This window comes from Dromiciops gliroides, chromosome 5 (genome assembly GCF_019393635.1).
Source record: "Dromiciops gliroides isolate mDroGli1 chromosome 5, mDroGli1.pri, whole genome shotgun sequence".
Classification (NCBI taxonomy): domain Eukaryota; kingdom Metazoa; phylum Chordata; class Mammalia; order Microbiotheria; family Microbiotheriidae; genus Dromiciops; species Dromiciops gliroides.
Window position 1 is genome coordinate 180,425,470 of NC_057865.1, and position 18,922 is coordinate 180,444,391.

The following is an 18,922-nucleotide window of genomic DNA, read 5'->3' on the forward strand; positions in this document are numbered from 1 at the left end:
TACATGTAAAGATAGTTGTTTTTGTTTTTCATAAGATTTTAACATTTGTTTTTATAAGATTTTGAGTTCTAAATGTTTCTCCCTCCTTTCCTTCCCTCCCCCCTCCATAAGACAGCAACCAGTTTGATAAAGGTTATATATGTACAATCATGTTAAACATATTTCCACATTAGTTATGTTGTGAAAGAAGAATCAGAACAAAAGGGAAAAGCTTCAAGAAAGGAAAAAAAACAAAAAAAAAGTGAAAATAGTATGGTTCAATTTGCATTCAGACCACAGTTCTTTTTCTGGATGAGAGTATTTTCCATCATGAGTCCTTTAGAATTGTCTTGGATCATTGTATTGCTGAGAAGAGCCAAGTTTATCACAGTTGATCATTACACAATGTTGCTCTTACTGTGTACAGTGTTCTCTCCTGGTTTTGCTCATTTCACTCAGCATCGGTCCACTTAAGTCTTTCCAGGTTTCTCTGAAATCTGCCTGCTCATCATTTTTTTCTTTTTTTTCCTTTCTTTTCTTTTCTTTTTTTGATGAGGCAGTTGGGGTTAAGTGGCATGCCCAGGGTCACACAGCTAGTAAGTGTCTGAGGCTAGATTTGAACTCAGGTCCTTCTGACTCCAGGGCCAGTGCTCTATCCACTGTACCACCTAGCTGCTCCTGCTCATCATTTCTTATAGCACATTAGTATTCCATTACATTCATATACCAAAACTTGTTCAGCCATTCCCTAATTAATGAGCATTCCCTCAATTTCCAATTCTTTGCCACTACAAAAAGAGTTGCTATAGGTATTTTTATACATGTAGATCCTTTTCCCTTTTTTATTATCTCTTTGGGTTACAGACTAGTAGTGGTATTGCTGAATCAAAGGGTCACAGTTTTATAGCCCTTTGAGCATGGGTGCAAATTGCTCTCCAGAATGTTTGGATCAGTTTAAAACTCCACCAACAATGCATTAGTGTTCCAATTAAAATCTATTGATCTTGACATTTCTCCCCCCCCCATTAAATGGAAAATAATTAATTAATTGGAAACAATTACTTTATTTAACTACAAATAACAATTTTCTATGCTACCTATTTGCCAAATTATTTTATTGGTAAAGCCATTAATATGCTCATTAAGGATTTGAGACTTAAAATATTAAATTTAAAGTTCAACTATGACCAGTTTGAAACTAAAAATTCAGAGAATTATATGTGAATGAATAATAATTTAAAAAGAAACTAAATTTAGTTGATGATGCCCTGTTCTTATTTGTCTTGCCTTGAAACAAACCTCTAATTGGTTGAAAATGGTACACTTCAGGAGCAGCTAGGTGGTGCAGTGGATAAAGCACTGGCCCTGGATTCAGGAGCACCTGAATTCAAATCCAGTCTCAGACGCTTGACACTTACTAGTTGTGTGACCCTGGGCAAGTCACTTAACCTTCATTGCACCGAAAAAAAAAATACACTTCAACATGCTTTTGTTATTTCCTTTGTCATATCCACAGCCTGTCCCAGAGTGCTACCAAAGCCCTAGGATCTGTAAAGATTTACTCCAGAAAAGTTTTTAGTTTTCTTTTCCTCTGTTGTGAAGAACTTTTTTGGACCAGTCTACTTTTGAGACTGTTTTCCTTTTAGGGAGTCATTGAGTTTATTGGCCAATTTGGTTAGGGTAGATATCATTTTGTTTTGTTTTGGCTTTTGTTGTTGTTATTTTTGGGTTTTTTTTGCAGGGCAATGAGGGTTAAGTGACTTTCCCAGGGCCACACAGCTAGTAAGTATCAAGTGTCTGAGGCTGGATTTGAACTTGGGTCCTCCCGAATCCAGGGCCAGTGCTTTAGCCATTGCACCACTTAGCTGGTAGTTGTAATCTTCCATTCTGTATTGGCTTCCCTGGCTTCCTTCCTTTCTTAGCTAAGTACCTTCCTTAGGCAAGAAGCATTTTGCAGTCTTCCTTAATCTCAATGCCTTTTCTATGAGATTATCTAGTTTATCCTGTGTATCTTCTTTTTGTGCATAGGTGTTTGCAAATTGCCTCTCATTAGACTGTTAATTCCATGAGAGAAGGGATCATTTTGTTTTTGGGTTTCTTGCATCTCCAGTGCTTAACATGGTGTCTGACTTGACTCATCATTTAAGGGTTTTTAAATTTTTTGTATATTCGTAGTTTATTATCCATATCCTTTTATATTCATGGTTTTGCTACCATGTAACTGTGCATAGTAGATTCTACTAAATTTTTTGATTTGCTCTATTTTTTATTGTGAATTTACTTTGTTCAGTTTATTTTGATAACCTGATTTGCCTTTCTTTAATTAGCTTAGCTAAAAGTTTGTCAAGTTTGATAATCTTTTAAAATAACATCTCTTAGTTTTTTGATTTCTTATTTTAAAAAGAAATTTTGATATATTTTATTTTTACATCCCCTAAATTTTCCCTTCTGTCCCTCCTCTTCTCCCAGAAAGTCATCCTATATAATAGAATATATTGCAAAGAAAAAAAAGATAAGAAAAAACAATAAGCAAAAGTGAAGAATACATGAAAAATGTGAAAATATTTGAAATTGCCATTTCTCTGACCCTCCCACCTTTGCTGTAGACTAGGGCAAGATGTTTTCCCACATCTCCATTTGGGACCAGCCTTGTTCATTATGATTTTCAGATGGTTAGTTTGTTGTTGGCATTTATGCGGTTGTAGTCAGTGTACATAGTTTTCTTGGCTCTTCACTCTCTATCAATTCATGGAATTCTTTCCATGCTTATCTGTATTGATTATATTTGACATTTGTTAAAGTACAACAATATGCAGTTTACATTTATTTACCACAATTTTAAAAAGCCATTTCCCAATTGATGGGCATCTACTCCTCCTTCCCCCCAAGAAATGCTGCTTAGTATCCTTCTGAAAGGAAAACTCATGTCCACAGACTTGTGTCCATTGGACCTCTGCTCAACTGCTTTAAGCACTTAAAATGTTTCAGTTATATTTTTAGCCAAATTTGCTTCATACTTGCTGAAATCTTCATCCTTGTATGCCTCTTCTATAATCAATATTTTTCTCTTTCCCTTGCAGCCCTATCCTTTCTTTTCCTTAAAATCAATGAACTAAAAAAAATCAATGAACGCTATAGATTAATATTGGTAGTGCTATTTTCTTTGAAATAGAATTATCAAGGAAACTATTATTGATATTTTTCTTTTTCCTTATCTATAAATTTCCAAGATACTTTCAAACTCTAAAAATTGAGTTCTTCACAAGAACTCTTTAATAATAATGTATGCTGTATTACTCTTTAAAATTTGTTTTTCTCTTCTTTTCCAGGAAAATCAACAGGAAAAAATGAGCCTTTCATTTTGTGGTGACAACATTTCTTCTTATGACATCAAGGAGGGTGTATTACAAAATGCCTGTTTTGTGGATGCCCTTAACCTGGTCCCTCATGTTTTCCTGTTATTTATTACTTTTCCAATATTGTTCATTGGTAAGTAATCTCATGTTCATATTGTCAGTAGATAAGCTTTTATAAAACATTAGTTTTATTCCTTAAAATATGGAATAATAGAAGAACTGTTTAAAAACTGGTTAGTATTTGGATATAATTTCCCCCATTTTACGGTATATGATCTAGTATAGGTAAAATAATTTTAGTAAGATGTTGAATTATGATGGAGAAATTAAGGAAAAGTCAAACAAAAGTAACCAAAATTATGAGAAGGAAGGAGAGTAGGTTTAGTGATACATGAAAGGTTAAAGGCATTGTGATCCTTTAACCTACTGAAGAAAATGCTTTACATTAAAGATAATTATGACTTTAATTCAACAAACTTTTATAAAGAATCGGTCAAATGTTAAGTATTGTGCTAGGCACTGGCAATACACCGATAAAAATGAAACAGTCCCTTGAGGTCTCAATGAGCCTGCAGACTATAGGGAAGCCACATAATTAGACATACACATATATGAAATAAATACAAAATAACAAAACAGACATGTAAAAGAGGTTCTATGTTCTGCTGCGTACATTAGTAAGTGGAGGGGAAAACAGCTAAGTTAATTTTAGAATCTAATGCTATTGTAGTTTCTTCTCTGTTCTTGGATAAATTGCTCAGGTTTTTCCTTATTTCAAACCTAAATTTGCCTCTTTTGCAACTTCCATCCTTTGCTCTTTGTTTTACTTGGCCCTTGGGAACATGAATAATGAGGACAGTCATTCTTTGTATGGCAGTCATTCAAATACATGAAGACAACTCTTCCTCTTTCTCCCCGCCCCCCCCCCCAGGTAGGGCACCCAAACCATGTCTAATATTCCTTGGACTAAACAGTTCTAATTCCTTAAACTCATCTTCAATAACACAAACATATCCTTCTCCAGGTTAGCAGTATCCTTCCCCAAATATTCCCAGAAATGATGTCATTTGAACCAGAACTAGATGTAACCTGAATAGGTCAGAATACAGTGGGATTGTTGCCTCCTTTGGCCTAGACATTATGCTTTCTCCTAATGAATTCTAAGATTTTCTTAGTTTTCTTGGCTGCCATATTGGCCCATTTGGATGTGGAAGTCCACAAAACCCCCCAAAACTATATCTTTTTCTGGGCACAAATTTTTCAGCTTGTATTTGTGAAGTGGAGGTTTTAAATCCAAGTGTAAGACTCTTAGTACAAATCCAATGCCACTGCATCTATTACCTTCAGATAATGGCATAGGAAAGATTTTATCAGTGGAATACATAAAGTTTCCTTCAGCTAGGTGTCTCAGTAGATAGAGCACTGTGCCTGAAGTTAGGAAGACCACTCTTCCTAATTTCAAATTTGGCCTCAGATACTTACTAGCTATTTGACCCTTGGCAGGCCACTTAACCCTATTTATCTTGGTTTCCTCATCTGTAAAATGAACTAGAGAAGGAAATGGCAACCATTCTAGTATGTTTGCCAGGAAGACCCCAAATCTGATCAGAAAGAATCTGAAAAGACAATATAAAAACAACAACAAACAACAGAAAAAGCCTTCCCAATTCAGGGTTAATGTTTAAGAGAGCTCTATAATTAGGGAAATTTAAGAATGTTGCACTGGCCCTGTGACAGATGCAGAAATGCTTTCATTTAGAGAGCAAATTACCCAAATTTTAAAAAAAAGTATCAATGATGTAATTAAATGAAATGTAATTGTTGGGCTACTGAAATAGATAGTTTTGTCAAGAAGAATTAGGTAACTTTCTTCAGTTAGAGATAGCTGCAAAATTTATTGCATGGGTTACTAAAATTACCATTAATATTCAAATTTGGAAACTATTGAGTGCATTTCTTATGCTTTGTACTCAGAAATTTGCAGAGAAACTTGTCATATATTTTCTCTACCCTCAGGAATTTAAAATCCAAGGGGCAGATAAGAAATAAAAATTGTAATTAGTATATAAAAATGAAAAAATCTTTTGAGAAAACCAAGAAATGAAATATTTTTTGTTTGTTTTATTTGTGGGGCAATGAGCATTAAGTGACTTGCCAAGGGTCACACAGCTAGTAAATGTCAAGTGTCTGAAGTCACATTTGAACTCAGGTCCTCCTGAATCCAGGCCTGGTGCTTTATCTGCTGCACCACCTAGCTACCTGAAATGAAATATTTTAATAAATTTTGTAGTCATGCTTTGTGATTATATAGTAATTCCTTCATGAAGTGTTTCTGGACTTTAAAAATTATTTTGTCACAAGGATAGTTTAAATACATGCTAACTTTCCACTTGAGGAATGTGGTACTATATCTCCATCTAGAAAGCAGCAGGAAAGTATGTGGAGTGCCAACTTGTAGAACTCCAGTGGAGTCCTCCAGTGGGATCTGTCTTTCTTCTCTAGGAAATGAACATTTTAATATAACATTTGACATTCATTTAAACAAAGTATTAAGAAAAAGGCAAGCACACATTCAGTAAGGTAGTCTCTGGCACTAGTTGGCATACTGAATAGAGCCTGGTGTGAGGAAAACCTGAGTTCAAATGTAGCCTCAGACACTAGCTTTGTGATACCCAAGACACCTTAGTTTGCTTGCCTCATTTTCGTCATCTGTAAAATGGGGATACTTATAGCACCTACCTCTCAGGGTTGTTGTGAGGATCAGATGAAAAAAATATGTGCTAAGCACTAAGCACAGTGTCTGGCACATAGTAGGTACTATAAAAAGCTATGATTATGATAGTTATTACTATCCTGAGCTTCGTAATGAACTGATCATCTTTCTTTGTTGTTTCTTATAAATGAATGCTGTACACAACTGCAGCTGGAGAAATGAGGTGCACACTACTCTCCACAACTCCCCTTTCAATAAGTATATAATATATGCCATAAATTAATTAAATTATTATTATTATAAATTATTAATAGGAAGCCTTAATCCCTCCTCCTAATACTGTACAAATTGACTGCTAAATGAGAACAGATAGAATACAATATTCTCAGATTTCCTTGCTAGAAAATTTCTATTATCAGAAATTGGGGATGTCTTTCTTCATATACATTGAGAAATTAATCATTTTTATAATGGTGAAAGAAAAGTTATTTATTTTATTGGTGAGATACTTTTCTGTCCTTTCACCAAAGTGTAAGAAAAAGGAATTTAATAGAGATAAATGTGAAATTCACACACAGAAATAAGTAGGAATTATTTTTGAGAGATATCATTGTTATTAATGGAATATTGATTCAGTGATAGTTTTTCTATTATTTGTGAAATGATTTATAAATAATTGGCTTAATATTTTCATATTGTATTGTAACCTTATTTTTAAAACCTTTCCTTTTTCTCTTTTTTTCAGGGTGGGGAAGTCAGAGTTCAAAAGTACAAATTCATCACAACACATGGCTTCATTTTCCTGGACATAACCTGAGATGGATTCTTACATTTGCTCTCCTATTTGTGCATGTTTGTGAAATAGCTGAGGGCATTGTTTCTGATGCGTAAGTCAATATTTAGCTAACAGTATCATGATGTTCTAGTAGATATATAAATGTGGAATGTAGCTTAGTGCATACAAAAAAGGTAGAATCTTCTAGTCACAATTCATAAGGAGTAACAGATGCAACACTAATATCCTATCATGTGATGGCATTACATATGCCTTTATCCATTTCCTGGGATATGATTTATTTAGTAATATATGTTAGTACAACTTTCATTTGAATACTTGTCACTTATTTGTCCCTTTCCTCTCCTACTCACTATAATATACAACTTGCTTCCTTCTCTCTTTAGTTTCCATGCTTATATGCAAACATACATTCATTCATGTAGTGGTCTTTGCTACCTATGTATTTCTTCATTTCTTCCCTCTATATCATGTATTTATCCCCACTCACTCAAAATTTTTGGACCTTTTTGCCTTTTTATATATATTCCCTATTCGCCTCATACACTGTTCTGTTTCCTCCATCCTTGGTTCTCAAGTGAAAAAAATGGATGCACTCTCATAGCCCAGGAGAATGATAGAATTTACACATTTACACCAGCCATAAAAGCTTTCTAGAATTAGATTTCGACCATTAAACCTACATTTTATGAAATTATTCTCATCATGCATGGAGTGAATGCTGTTTTACAGTCCTGAAAATAACATAGTTATATTCTTAATAAATGTTATAGCAGTTAAATTCAGGGACTGTAGAAATCCTAAGTTTTTACCTATTGTCTACAAAATTATGTACATGTAGTATAACTTTCATGTATTTGCCTAATGTGAACATAAATTTAAAGTTATTAAAAAGAAATGTACTAAATGTACATCCTGAAAATGTATTATCACCCATTGAACTTTATCCCTTGGTCTTTTTACTTTGAAATTAAGGGGGAAAAGGGAGATTTCTAAAACTTTAGCCGAGGGACAAAGCTTAAATTTCTGATAAGGGAATGGACAAAGAGATTCTGTCAAATTAAGCCACTTTCAGAAGTTATATGACCATAGTTAGAGACAGAAGGATTAGTCTCCCCTTAATCAATTTTAGAATGTTTAGGATGCCACAATTCACATCAATGAACCGGGCCCATAGACCCCATAGGCTTTCTTTTATCAGTCTATTCACCCATTAACTCTGAGGTTGTCCTTGGCTGCATTCTAGGTTGTGTTTTTCCTACACATTGAAAAATGACCAGGAGTATGCACCTTACTTTAACTATGTCCTCACTTTTCCTGCAGACATTTGTTCTCGAGACAGGACCACCACCTTTGTCACCTCAGTTATTTATTCAGAAATGAATAAATAACTATATCTTTGCTAACAGTGACTGTTTTTTGTTTTTTGTTTTTTTGGTGAGGCAATTGGGGTAAAGTGACTTGCCCAGGGTCACACAGATACTAAAAATACTGACTTTTTTAAAGGAAGCTTTGCTTCCAGAATATTTGTTAACTGAGTTAACATTGTGTAGTACATGTTCCAGACCTACTGATATATTGTCAGTCTGGGGTAAGTCTTACCCTAGGGCAAGAATGCTACATATCCCTTCAGGGTTCTAGAAGTAGCCTTGAGGAGTTGGGGAGGTTTTCTAAAGCTATAGCTCACAAGCTCTCATCTATGTGTTTTCCCCTACTCCAACCATGATCATCCGTTGATAACAATTTGTCAGCCAGACTTAATTAACTTTTTGAAAGGGTTATTTATGAAAGTTGTGGTAAGAACAGTTGCTACAAAACTTCTGCAGAAAAGTCTATGGCACTTTTACATAAATATATACAGAATCCTGGGGAAAGTGGGCTCAGGCTTAGAGATCGTATGTGGTCAAGGAGTAATTCACATCTGGTTGCTAGAAGACTCTTTCTCTCCATTGTAGGGTGTTCCTGAAGTCCTCTTTAGGCATGATTATGACTTCTCTGCAGTGCTTTTTCTAGCTGTGATGCAGCCTTTCTTTACTGTATCAACTATTCCAGGAAACTTCTGGGACTAAGTTGCTTATGGGAAGTCTAGAATCCTATGACTCTTTGAAGTTTACAAGGTCCTTCTATGGCTGAGAGGTGTCAGAAAAAGAGACCAACGTCAAGGCTGTAGTTTTCCTCCTCTATGCAGACAATTCCTTTTCAAGGAGCTGGCTAAAATGCATCACCATTATATAGAAAGATGCTCAAATTCCCATTTCCAAACTAGTGCTGGTTTCATATAAACTTCACAGGGTATGATCGAATCTCCTCAGTCAATCACAACAGACTTCCTATTGCAGCACCTAGTTGCAATACCTTTTGATTTGTGGGGTGATCAATTTTGTTGACTCAGTTGACTCACACCCTTAGAATTGTAGGATGGATTTAATAAGCCCAAAGAGTTAAAGGAAATGTGCAGTCCTTTGAAGTCAATCACCCAATGAATTTCATTAAGCTTATACTATTTGCCCAGTACTATATTGTGTGTTGGGACTGGATTAAAAAAATAAAACTAAACTAAAAGATAGAGTAACATGTTATTACAACACAGGTCCTTGGGGAGATAAAATGAAGATTGAAATAGTATGGCTAACCAAGGAAGCTAGAAAAGGGATAAATTAGTACAAACAAGGATAACAGAAAAGATTTCAAAATACAAAACACATTCCTAAGACACTATAACTGAGGAAACTTTTAAGTTGTATTTATATTTGCCTATTTTTATTCAAAGAGTTGCTAATTATCCAGCTACACATCAAGAGATACATAGGTTTATCTTGCCATGTGTAATACAATATTTTCCACTCAAGAAATATAATTGAAAGAGAGACCAAAATGAACACTAATGAAGCCAAATGAAAGGATAAGCAATACAAGCCTCAGGCACTGATATTTCACTATTCCTTTTAGACAAATGGAATCTCGTCACCTTCATCTCTTCATGCCTGCTGTCATGGGATTTGTGGCCACTACTACATCAATAGTTTATTATCACAATATTGAAACATCAAACTTTCCCAAGTTGCTTTTAGGTAAGTGAGGTGGTTTATAAAAATATAGGTAAGTGAAGTGTTTTTTTAAAATTAATTTTCTCCCTCCCCCAATGCTACAAAATAAATAAGAAAAAAGAAAAAAGTTACATCTTATTTATTGAAATTAGTTAATTATAAATATTTACAAAACAAATTTAATGCAGTCACACCGGTATCTGGTAAGTTTTCAATAAAGTATTTTTGAAAATTTTTCTCACTTGTTCAACTCAATTTTTCCTTTCAAGATTTGGAGGATTGTTCCTGATAGGATGTCCTTTGATGCTTTGGAAATAAGACAAGCCTTCCATTATTTTCCTCCAAGATTCTCTGCTTTTGCAGAAGAATTAGTTATGTTCATAGGTATACAGCAGGCAGAACACTGCACATACTAAAAAGATGAGACTCCTATTGTTTAATCTTCATTTTACACCTGCTTTGTGTCTTCTTGCAACTTTTGGCTCTAAGCTCCTAGGACAGTAGCATTAAGCATAGATAATACCAACTGAAAATGGTGTGATATAATAGAAAGGGCCCTGGACCTGAAGTCAGGAGAGAACTGGATTTGAATCCTACCTTTTATACTTAGTAGCATTGAAATGAATAGTGAGAGCTTGAATTTAGGTCTCTTAATGCTTAATCTCATCTTTTTATGGGGCCTGAAAGATAAAACTGGTATTATCTATGGAGAAAAATGTACCATATTGGTTTAACTTTAACCCATGCCTTACCTTTAATTCAAGCTTTAAAAAAGTCTAAGTATAAGGAAAATCATATTTTTAGTACTACAGGTAGAGAAACCATGATCTGTGAGGAGACCTCTAAGATGACATAGAACTTCAGTATCCTATCAATACAGTTTTAATTGGTAGGAAAACTATCTCTTGAATCTATTATCTGTAATGCTTCCTTCCAAATGCAATGGGTGCTAGTGAAAGTAACACTATGAGAAGATAGGAAGATCACACACACACACGTCCTTTTTTTTCTTTTGTCTGGACCTGTGGTTTCATTGATGTATAGGAACTTTCTCTACCAATGCAGCTGAGCACCTTCTCTGCAACTTGCAGCTTTAGAGAGTTGCCTAGCACACTGAGAGGTCAAGTGACTTCCCCAGGGCCACATAGCCAGGGTATCAGAAGTAAGAATTGAAGCCAGGTCTTACTGATTCTGAGGCCAGCTGTCTATCCACTAACCCCTCTCTACTTCTCTTTCTCTATGAAGATTTCCTTTCAAATGCATCTCATGTTCTGTGTTTGTGTATATAAACATATACACATACACACACATGTCCCCAGTGCCTAGCACAGTGCCTGGCATTAAGTTGGTTCTTTATAAAGTTTGTTGATTTATTAATTTTAGTGATTTATCTGATATTAGGTGGAAGTTTTTTATATAGCAAGAAGATGATTTATCAATAAGTGGGAAACAAGGATCTAAACAGAACTCTCTTCCCATTTATCTTTAAAGAAAGTCTTCCCAATGCAAAGGCACCATCATATCTGTTTTATTACAGAAAACCAATTTCCAGGAATCAGGTTTTGAGTACTTTAAGGAATCAAGAGTTCCTTAAAATATGCAAGGATGCTAGAATGTGAAATAATTTTAAAGGAATACCAAATCATACTTGCCTATCCTTAAATGTCTCATCTGTCTCTGCTCACATGTGTTCCTGGTCTTCATATTCATCAGTATGGATAGAGATAATTCTAGAGTAAAGATTTTTTAAGTCATCATTTAATATATCACCATTTAAAAATTCGAGGCATTTATAGTGTACAGTGATTGATGATCATAATAATGTTATTGTTATCAAATTGTTATCAAAATGTTATTTTTATATAAAATAAAATTCTACAGAAACAGAATATTTGTGGAATATTAAAATTTTTAAAAATTGAAGTTCGGAATCACCTTGTTGGTAAAAGGAAGGGCATACATTTGACAGAAATAGGCTGCAGTGAGTTGACACTGAAACATAAGAAGGTGAAATGGAATAATAATAGAGGTCACGAAAATAATGTGTGATCGAAAAGTGAGTTATACTATTTGCATGGCAAGAGTGAGGAATAGATTACAGATCCAGTTGAACATTCGAGTACATTTTGTAGAAAATTATCATCTGTGCATTTAATCCTTCATGAAGTTAAAATTAGGGTTCTAATGCTGTTACTGTATTTTTTCAGCCCTCTTTCTTTATTGGGTCATGGCCTTTATCACAAAAACAATAAAATTAGTTAAATACTGTCAGCTTGGTTTGGGAGTATCTGAACTTCGCTTCTGCATCACGGGAATGATGGTTATCCTCAATGGATTATTGATGGCTGTGGAAATCAATGTCATTAGAGTTAGGGTAAGTGTTTTATGATTTCTGTTTCATTTCACAGGTATCCTTGATTCCAATCGCAGTAACCTAGTTATTCTGAGACTGGGGTTGGGGGGGGGGGAAGAGAGAGAGAGAGAGATGGGGGGAGGGAGGGAGAGAAAGAAAGATTCAGAGAGACAGAGACAGACAGAGTCAGGAACAAAGACAGACAGAGACAAAGAGAGAAACAGACGGAGACAGAGAGACAGGGACAGACAGAGACAGAGAGAAAGGGAGAGAGAGAAAAAAGAGCAAGAGAGAGGGGAGAGAGAGAAATGAATGTTCATGGGAAAAATGTTTATTTAATTATTTACAAAGTTCAGCACCAATCAAGCTTTTCTTGTGGTATGTATTATTGAGCTATTGCATCACCATAACATGTCCTCAGGGCCCATGCTGTGGTGTACATTATATAATGTGCACCTGATAATTCTGTTATATAGTACCTTGGACATTATATAAATCATATCTAGGTAAATACAATTCCAACAGGAATAGTTTAACAGGAGTTAAACTATTTTACAGTAAGTTACCAGTATGTATACTTTGAAAATACTAAATTCCCAACAGAGCACTTCTGAACTAGCTGTAGGAAAGACATATTATGGGTGGTTATGAACAATGAACTAAGATCAGACAGCAACCTGATTAACTAAAGCATGGTGAATCTGGACAATCAATTGCCTTTTTTTTTTTTGCGGGGCAATGGAGGTTAAGTGACTTGCCCAAGGTCACACAGCTAGTAAGTATCAAGTGTCTAAGGTCGGATTTGAACTCAGGTACTCCTGAATCCAGGGTTGGTGCTTTACCCACTGCGCCACCTAGCTGCACCCCCAATCAATTGCCTTTTGAAAAAAAATTAATAGAAAGATTTCTATCAGAGATGAGACAAGGCATTTCTGTGCCTGAGGGAAAAAAATGAAAATGCTTTGTATTTGTGTTAGTATCCACTAAGAGCTTTGAACCTTCACTCTTATACACACAACTCAACTTTTTTGGGGGGTGCAAGGGGCAATGAGGGTTAAGTGACTTGCCCAAGGTCACATAGCTAGTAAGTATCAAGTGTCTGAGACCAGATTTGAACTCAGGTGCTACTGAATCCAGGACCGGTGCTATCCACTGTGCTACCTAGCTGCCCCACAACTAAACTTATTACAAAATAATTACCTGTTATGAAGAGCAGAATTTTCTGGCATTAAAATGTGTGTATTTATAAAAATTATTTAAAAAGAATCCCCCATTGAGACTTAGTGTGTCCTGCACGCTGCATGACTAACTACTTTGCTTAGTCCAATACTCAGCCCTGTTTATAAGCTAGATGTACAAAAATCACTGACTATTGAATGCTATGAGGTTTTTGACAATGACTAACCTGCAAAAGTTATGGGTTTCTTTTGGCAACTGCACAGTTGATTTGAACACATTTTAAGCAGATCCTTCAAGTCTTTAGGGTTGTTTTTTTTTGAAGTCCTAATTTATAAATGTTAGTAGCCTATATTGATTAAATTAAGTCAAATAATTACCCCAGCTTCTTCATGGAGCTGTGTGAAAGTGGTCAGTGATGGGTGAATAGTGACTTTGCTTTATACTATCTCAGAAAGGTCAGATACACGAGGCATCACCGGGCCATTGTACTACTGACCCATGATGGATCAGGCAATATTCGTGTTAATATAGTCTTATTGAACATCAAGTATTTTTCACATTTAAATAAGGGAGCGAATAGGATAATTATTACCATTTACAGAAGAGGAAAGATGGGCAGTGACTCGCCAGTGATAAATATCAGAGCCAAGACTTGAACCCATGTGACTACAAGATCAGTCCTGAGGAAGTACCTTCCAGTTCCCTGTGCCCTTAGCACCACACGGACCATACCATTCCAGGTCCCTTTCCCCTCTGGCGCCTTTCCTCTAGGGCCCCATTATCCCCTCCCCTCTCCACCAGACCCTGTTCCTGTTGTGATGACTGCAACCATTAAGTACTGAACATGGCCTGGAGCCAGCGTTTTTTCAGAGCTGCCAGATGCTACACAAGTTTTTGAAAAGGACCCAACTTTCTAACGGAGGGCAGAAGCCCTCCCTGCCCCTCATTTTACAGGACCTTGCTGTTGAGGCCTAGAAGACTTATGTGAGAGACAAACCCCATGTTAATATTGGCACTGTTGGACGTGGAGATCATGGCCAGACTACTCTGACAGCAGCAGTCACCAAGATTCTGGCAGAGGGTGGATGGGCCAAGTTGAAGTATGAGGAGATTGACAATGCACCATCGGAAGGAGCCTGGGGTATCACCATCAATGCAGCCCATGGGGAATACAGTACAGCTGCTCAACACTGTGTTCATCCTGACTGTCCTGGCCATGCTGACTACATCAAGAACATGATCACTGGCACAGCCCCACTGGCTGGCTGCATCCTGGTGGTGGCAGCCAATGATGGCCCCATGCCCCAAACGAGGGAGCATCTGCTGTTTGCCAAACAGATTGGTGTGGAACACACAGTAGTGTTTGTGAACAAAGCAGATGCTGTCCAGGACAATGAGATGGTGGAGCTAGTAGAGCTAGAAATAAGGGAGCTGTTCACTGAGTTTGGCTATGATGGGGAGAAGACTCCTGTCATTGTTGGTTCTGTTCTTTGTGTCCTTGAGCAGCAGCAGCCAGAGTTAGGGGTGAATGCTGTAATGAAACTGCTGAATGCTGTGGACACATATTTCTGTGCCCACTCGAGGTCTAGAGAAGCCTTTCCTGCTGCCTGTGGAATCTGTTTACTCCATCCCTGGTCGTGGTAAAGTGGTGACAGGGACTCTGGAGAGAGGAACCATGAAGAAGGGAGATGAATGTGAATTCCTGGGCCACAGCAAGAATAGTTGCTCTGTGGTCACAGGAACTGAAATGTTTCACCAGAGTCTGGAACAAGGTGAGGCTTGAAATAACCTTGGTGCATTAATTTGGGGGCTGAAGAGGGAGGATGTTCGATGGGGCATGGTGATGGTTAAACCAGGCTCCATTCTGCCCCATCAGAAAGTTGAGGCTCAGGTATACATTCTCAGCAAGGAGGAAGGTGGCCGTCACAAGCCCTTTGTGTCACACTTCATGCCTGTCATGTTCTCTCTCACATGGGACATGGCCTGTCAGGTCCTTCTGCCTCCAGGGAAGGAAATGGTCTTGCCTGGTGAAGATGTGAAACTAAACTTAATCTTAAGATTAAGACAACCCATGATCTTGGAGAAAGGTCAGCATTTTACCCTGAGGGGTGGTGGTAAAACCATTGGTACTGGCCCGGTCACTAATATATCAGCTCTGACTGAAGAGGACAAGGAAATTAAGTGGAACTGAGCTCAATTCTGACCTTACCAGAATCGGTACCTCACTAGCCTGAATCAAGAAGCTCAAGTTTAGGACGTGAAAAAATAGTCCTCAAGCTTTTCTGGCCATCTCCAGCAATGGTTTCTTCTGGGACTAAAAGGCCTGTAAGGTGTATGGGAAAATAAAGTGTCCTGTGAATGGTGGAACACAATGTGTAGTAACCTGCTGTTGTACAGATTAAAAGATTGAGTACTGCTATTTGTACCTTCAGAAAAAAAAAAAGATCAATACTGAGTGAAACTGTGATGTTGCTCTTGTTAGTCCTCTTTTTTTTCCCTTTAAAGAAGCATCACCAAAAAAAGAAGCATCACCAACATTTCCTGCTGTCACTGTGCATAAACTATTTCTATTTATTTTAATTTGTTGTTTGTATTTATATTTTTGTTTTAAAATCCCATTAAATTTTTTAATATCTCCCTCCTTTTTCTCTACCCAGTGGGCCATCCTTTGTAAGAGTCTTAAATATTTTTTAAAGATGAAACAAAAGTAATGAATACATTAACTTGCCCAAATGTGAATACATTAAGTGTTTTATATTAATAAGCCCTCACCCCATAAGTGAAAGGAGGAAGATATACTTTCTTAATTCTTTTGTGGGCCAAGATTGGTCATTATAGTTATACAGCAGAGCCCTACTTTGTAATAAATTAAGAACAGTCAGGCAAAATAAATCACATTGGCCATCAAATGTATACCTCATTCCACACATATACAATCACTTGACAGGCAAGCTAAACCATTAGTCCTGTGAAGTTACAACTGATCACTACATTGATCTGAGTCCTGAAGTCTTTCAATGCTGTTTTCTTTTACATGATTAGAGTAATTATGTACATTTTTCTCCTGGTTCTGCATCAATTTGTAGAAGTCTTTCCAAGTTTATCTGAATACTCTACACCTGTTATTAGGTCGTAATCATGTTATATCACATTCCTGTACCAAACCTTGTTCAGCCATTACTCAGTTTATGGATACTTTCCTTCCTCTGCTATTCCAAAAAAGTAACGCTATAAATATTTTTGTAGATACCTAACCATTATGTATTTGACTTCTTTGGGACATTTGTCTACTGGAAGTATCAATGGGTCTAGTATAATTCCAAACTATTTCCCAGAATGATTGAACTGATTCAGAGTTTCACTTTTAGTACCCCAAGTATGCCTGCTAGCATATTCATCATCAATCTTTTCTAGCTATTTAATTCTCTTTTTCAACTTCTGGCTAAAGTAATCTCTTTGGGGACATTAAATTACTTTCTTCACTAGGAAACACATATTTAGAGACTTCTCTTTTTCGTTATTCTCTTTGGTTAGAATTTCCTTTCTTCTTTCCTCTTAACCTCCAACCCAGATTTTTTAAGTGTGCCCAGGAATTGAATTGGATAGGGAAAGGGGAAAGAGAGAGAATAAATATTTATTAAGCAGCAACTATGTGCTAGGCATTCTGCTAAGTGCATAAAAAATATTGTCTCATTTGATCAACACAATATTTCTACAAGTTGGTAATATTATTATCCCCAGTTTTACAGTTGAAGAAACTGAGGCAAACAGAGGTTAAATAATGTGCTGCTGCTAAGTATCTGAGGTCAAATTTGAACTCAGGTCTTTCTTACTCCAGGCCTGGCCCTCTATCCACTGTACCACCTAACTACCAAAAGGGTAGTAAAGGGATCCATCTGTAAAATCTTAAAAATCTAAAAAAAATATCTAAATCTAAGTTTTTAAGGTATTATTAATGAAAATTGCTCTTAGAATTTTGCCTTGTTTAAGCTTTATATCATTATGTATTTATAAATATGTGTGAATTTAAGAAAACTCAATCACTAAAAGAAAACATTTATTAAGCGGATAATTTGTGAGTATGTGTATGTGTGTTTGTGTGTGTGGGCATGTGCATATATGATTATAGTATAAGGGACAGGGTCCTGAATTAGGAGTCATGGGACCTGGGGTCCAAATCTTGGCTCTTTGTATTACTGCCCATTTGATATTAGGTTAATCATTACCTCTTTCTGTCTCAATTTCTTTATTTGCAAAATGAGGAGAATGAACTAGAGGTTCTCTCAGGTTTTTGCCGACTTCAGATCTGTGATCTTCTGATTCATTTCAGTATCCCTTTCAATTAAAAAACCATCATCATTGATTTAAGTATTTGTTTATGTATCATCAATTATAAGGAAAAGCTTAGAGTTGAAATGGCTATAGATGAAGTAACTTGCAGAAGTCAAGTGATTTTATAAAAGCTTAAGCATAATTAATGTCCAATTAGATTTAACATTCGAATGGTTGCACAATTTGAAGTATGAAAGGTAAAACAATCATTTGAACCTTTTAAAAAAAATCAATTATAGTATGAACCACTGCCAAATGGGAGTAAATAAGAAATAGAGGGGATTTGTCTGGATAATGTCCTGAGTCCTTTTTGTCCTATTGATAAGGTCTTTGTTCTGACATTACTAATATCTCTTTAAAATGGGGAATTCCCTGGACAAGGTTAAATCGTAAAAAATAATACTTTCAGTTTTTCAAAGTATAAAATATGTAAATATATACATACATGTGTATATAGTAGGTGCATATGTATATACACATCCATACATATATGTGTGTATGTATATATATACATACACACATATAAATACATATACATATATAAATTCTCATAAGAAACTTGTGAGGCGGGTGCTATTATCCTCATTTTATGGGTGGGGAAACTGCCTCTGACACTTAGCTGGCTGGTGCTAGGTCTGTGGATGAAAGTTATTTAACTTTTATGAGCCTCAGGTTCTTCTTCTAAAAAAAAAAGATAGAATACATATAGTCTCTATTTCACAGTTTTGTTGTGAAGCTTTTGTGGGAATTTATTTTGATTTGGGGACCCTGCCTTTGGGCTGAGATTAAAAAGCCTTAGGCCCTGAGGGTGTGTGAGGGGCTGGTGCCCCTCCCCCTCCACTTCAGCTGAGCCAAAAAAAAAAAAAAAAAGCCCAGTGGGCTTTTCAGGACGCCAGGTCAGACGGCTGGGGTGGGGGGGTGGGGGGGAACCCAGCTCCCTACACCATGAGGGGTGTTGCCCTGGCAATCCCAGGCTTGTCCTGCCAGGCCCTAACATAGCCCTGCGGAAGTCCCAGGCATGCAGCAGGGGGCATGGGCCCCTAGAGCCCCGCTGGGCACAGCCCTAATACAGCTGTGGATTAGCTTGGCATTCCCAAGGGCTCAGAGAGCCCGAGGTTTGAGGGGAGAGAAGGAACATATATACAGAGCTAGGGAGACAGTGGGAGG

At 36.6% G+C, this 18,922-nt stretch overlaps 1 protein-coding gene and 1 pseudogene across 7 annotated transcripts in view; both read left to right on the forward strand.

Annotated features, from left to right (window-relative positions):
• Positions 1-18,922, forward strand: part of ABCC9 (ATP binding cassette subfamily C member 9) — a 196,940-nt gene that overhangs the window by 14,676 nt on the left and 163,342 nt on the right. For all 7 annotated transcript variants that reach the window (XM_043967998.1, XM_043968001.1, XM_043967999.1 and 4 more), the window contains exons 2-5: positions 3,309-3,468; positions 6,794-6,935; positions 9,794-9,915; positions 12,099-12,265. In XM_043967998.1, the coding sequence (XP_043823933.1) occupies positions 3,327-3,468; positions 6,794-6,935; positions 9,794-9,915; positions 12,099-12,265 (573 nt within the window). In that variant the 5' untranslated portion in view covers positions 3,309-3,326. The remainder of the gene's footprint in view (positions 1-3,308; positions 3,469-6,793; positions 6,936-9,793; positions 9,916-12,098; positions 12,266-18,922) is intronic.
• Positions 14,303-15,738, forward strand: LOC122727946 (annotated as a pseudogene).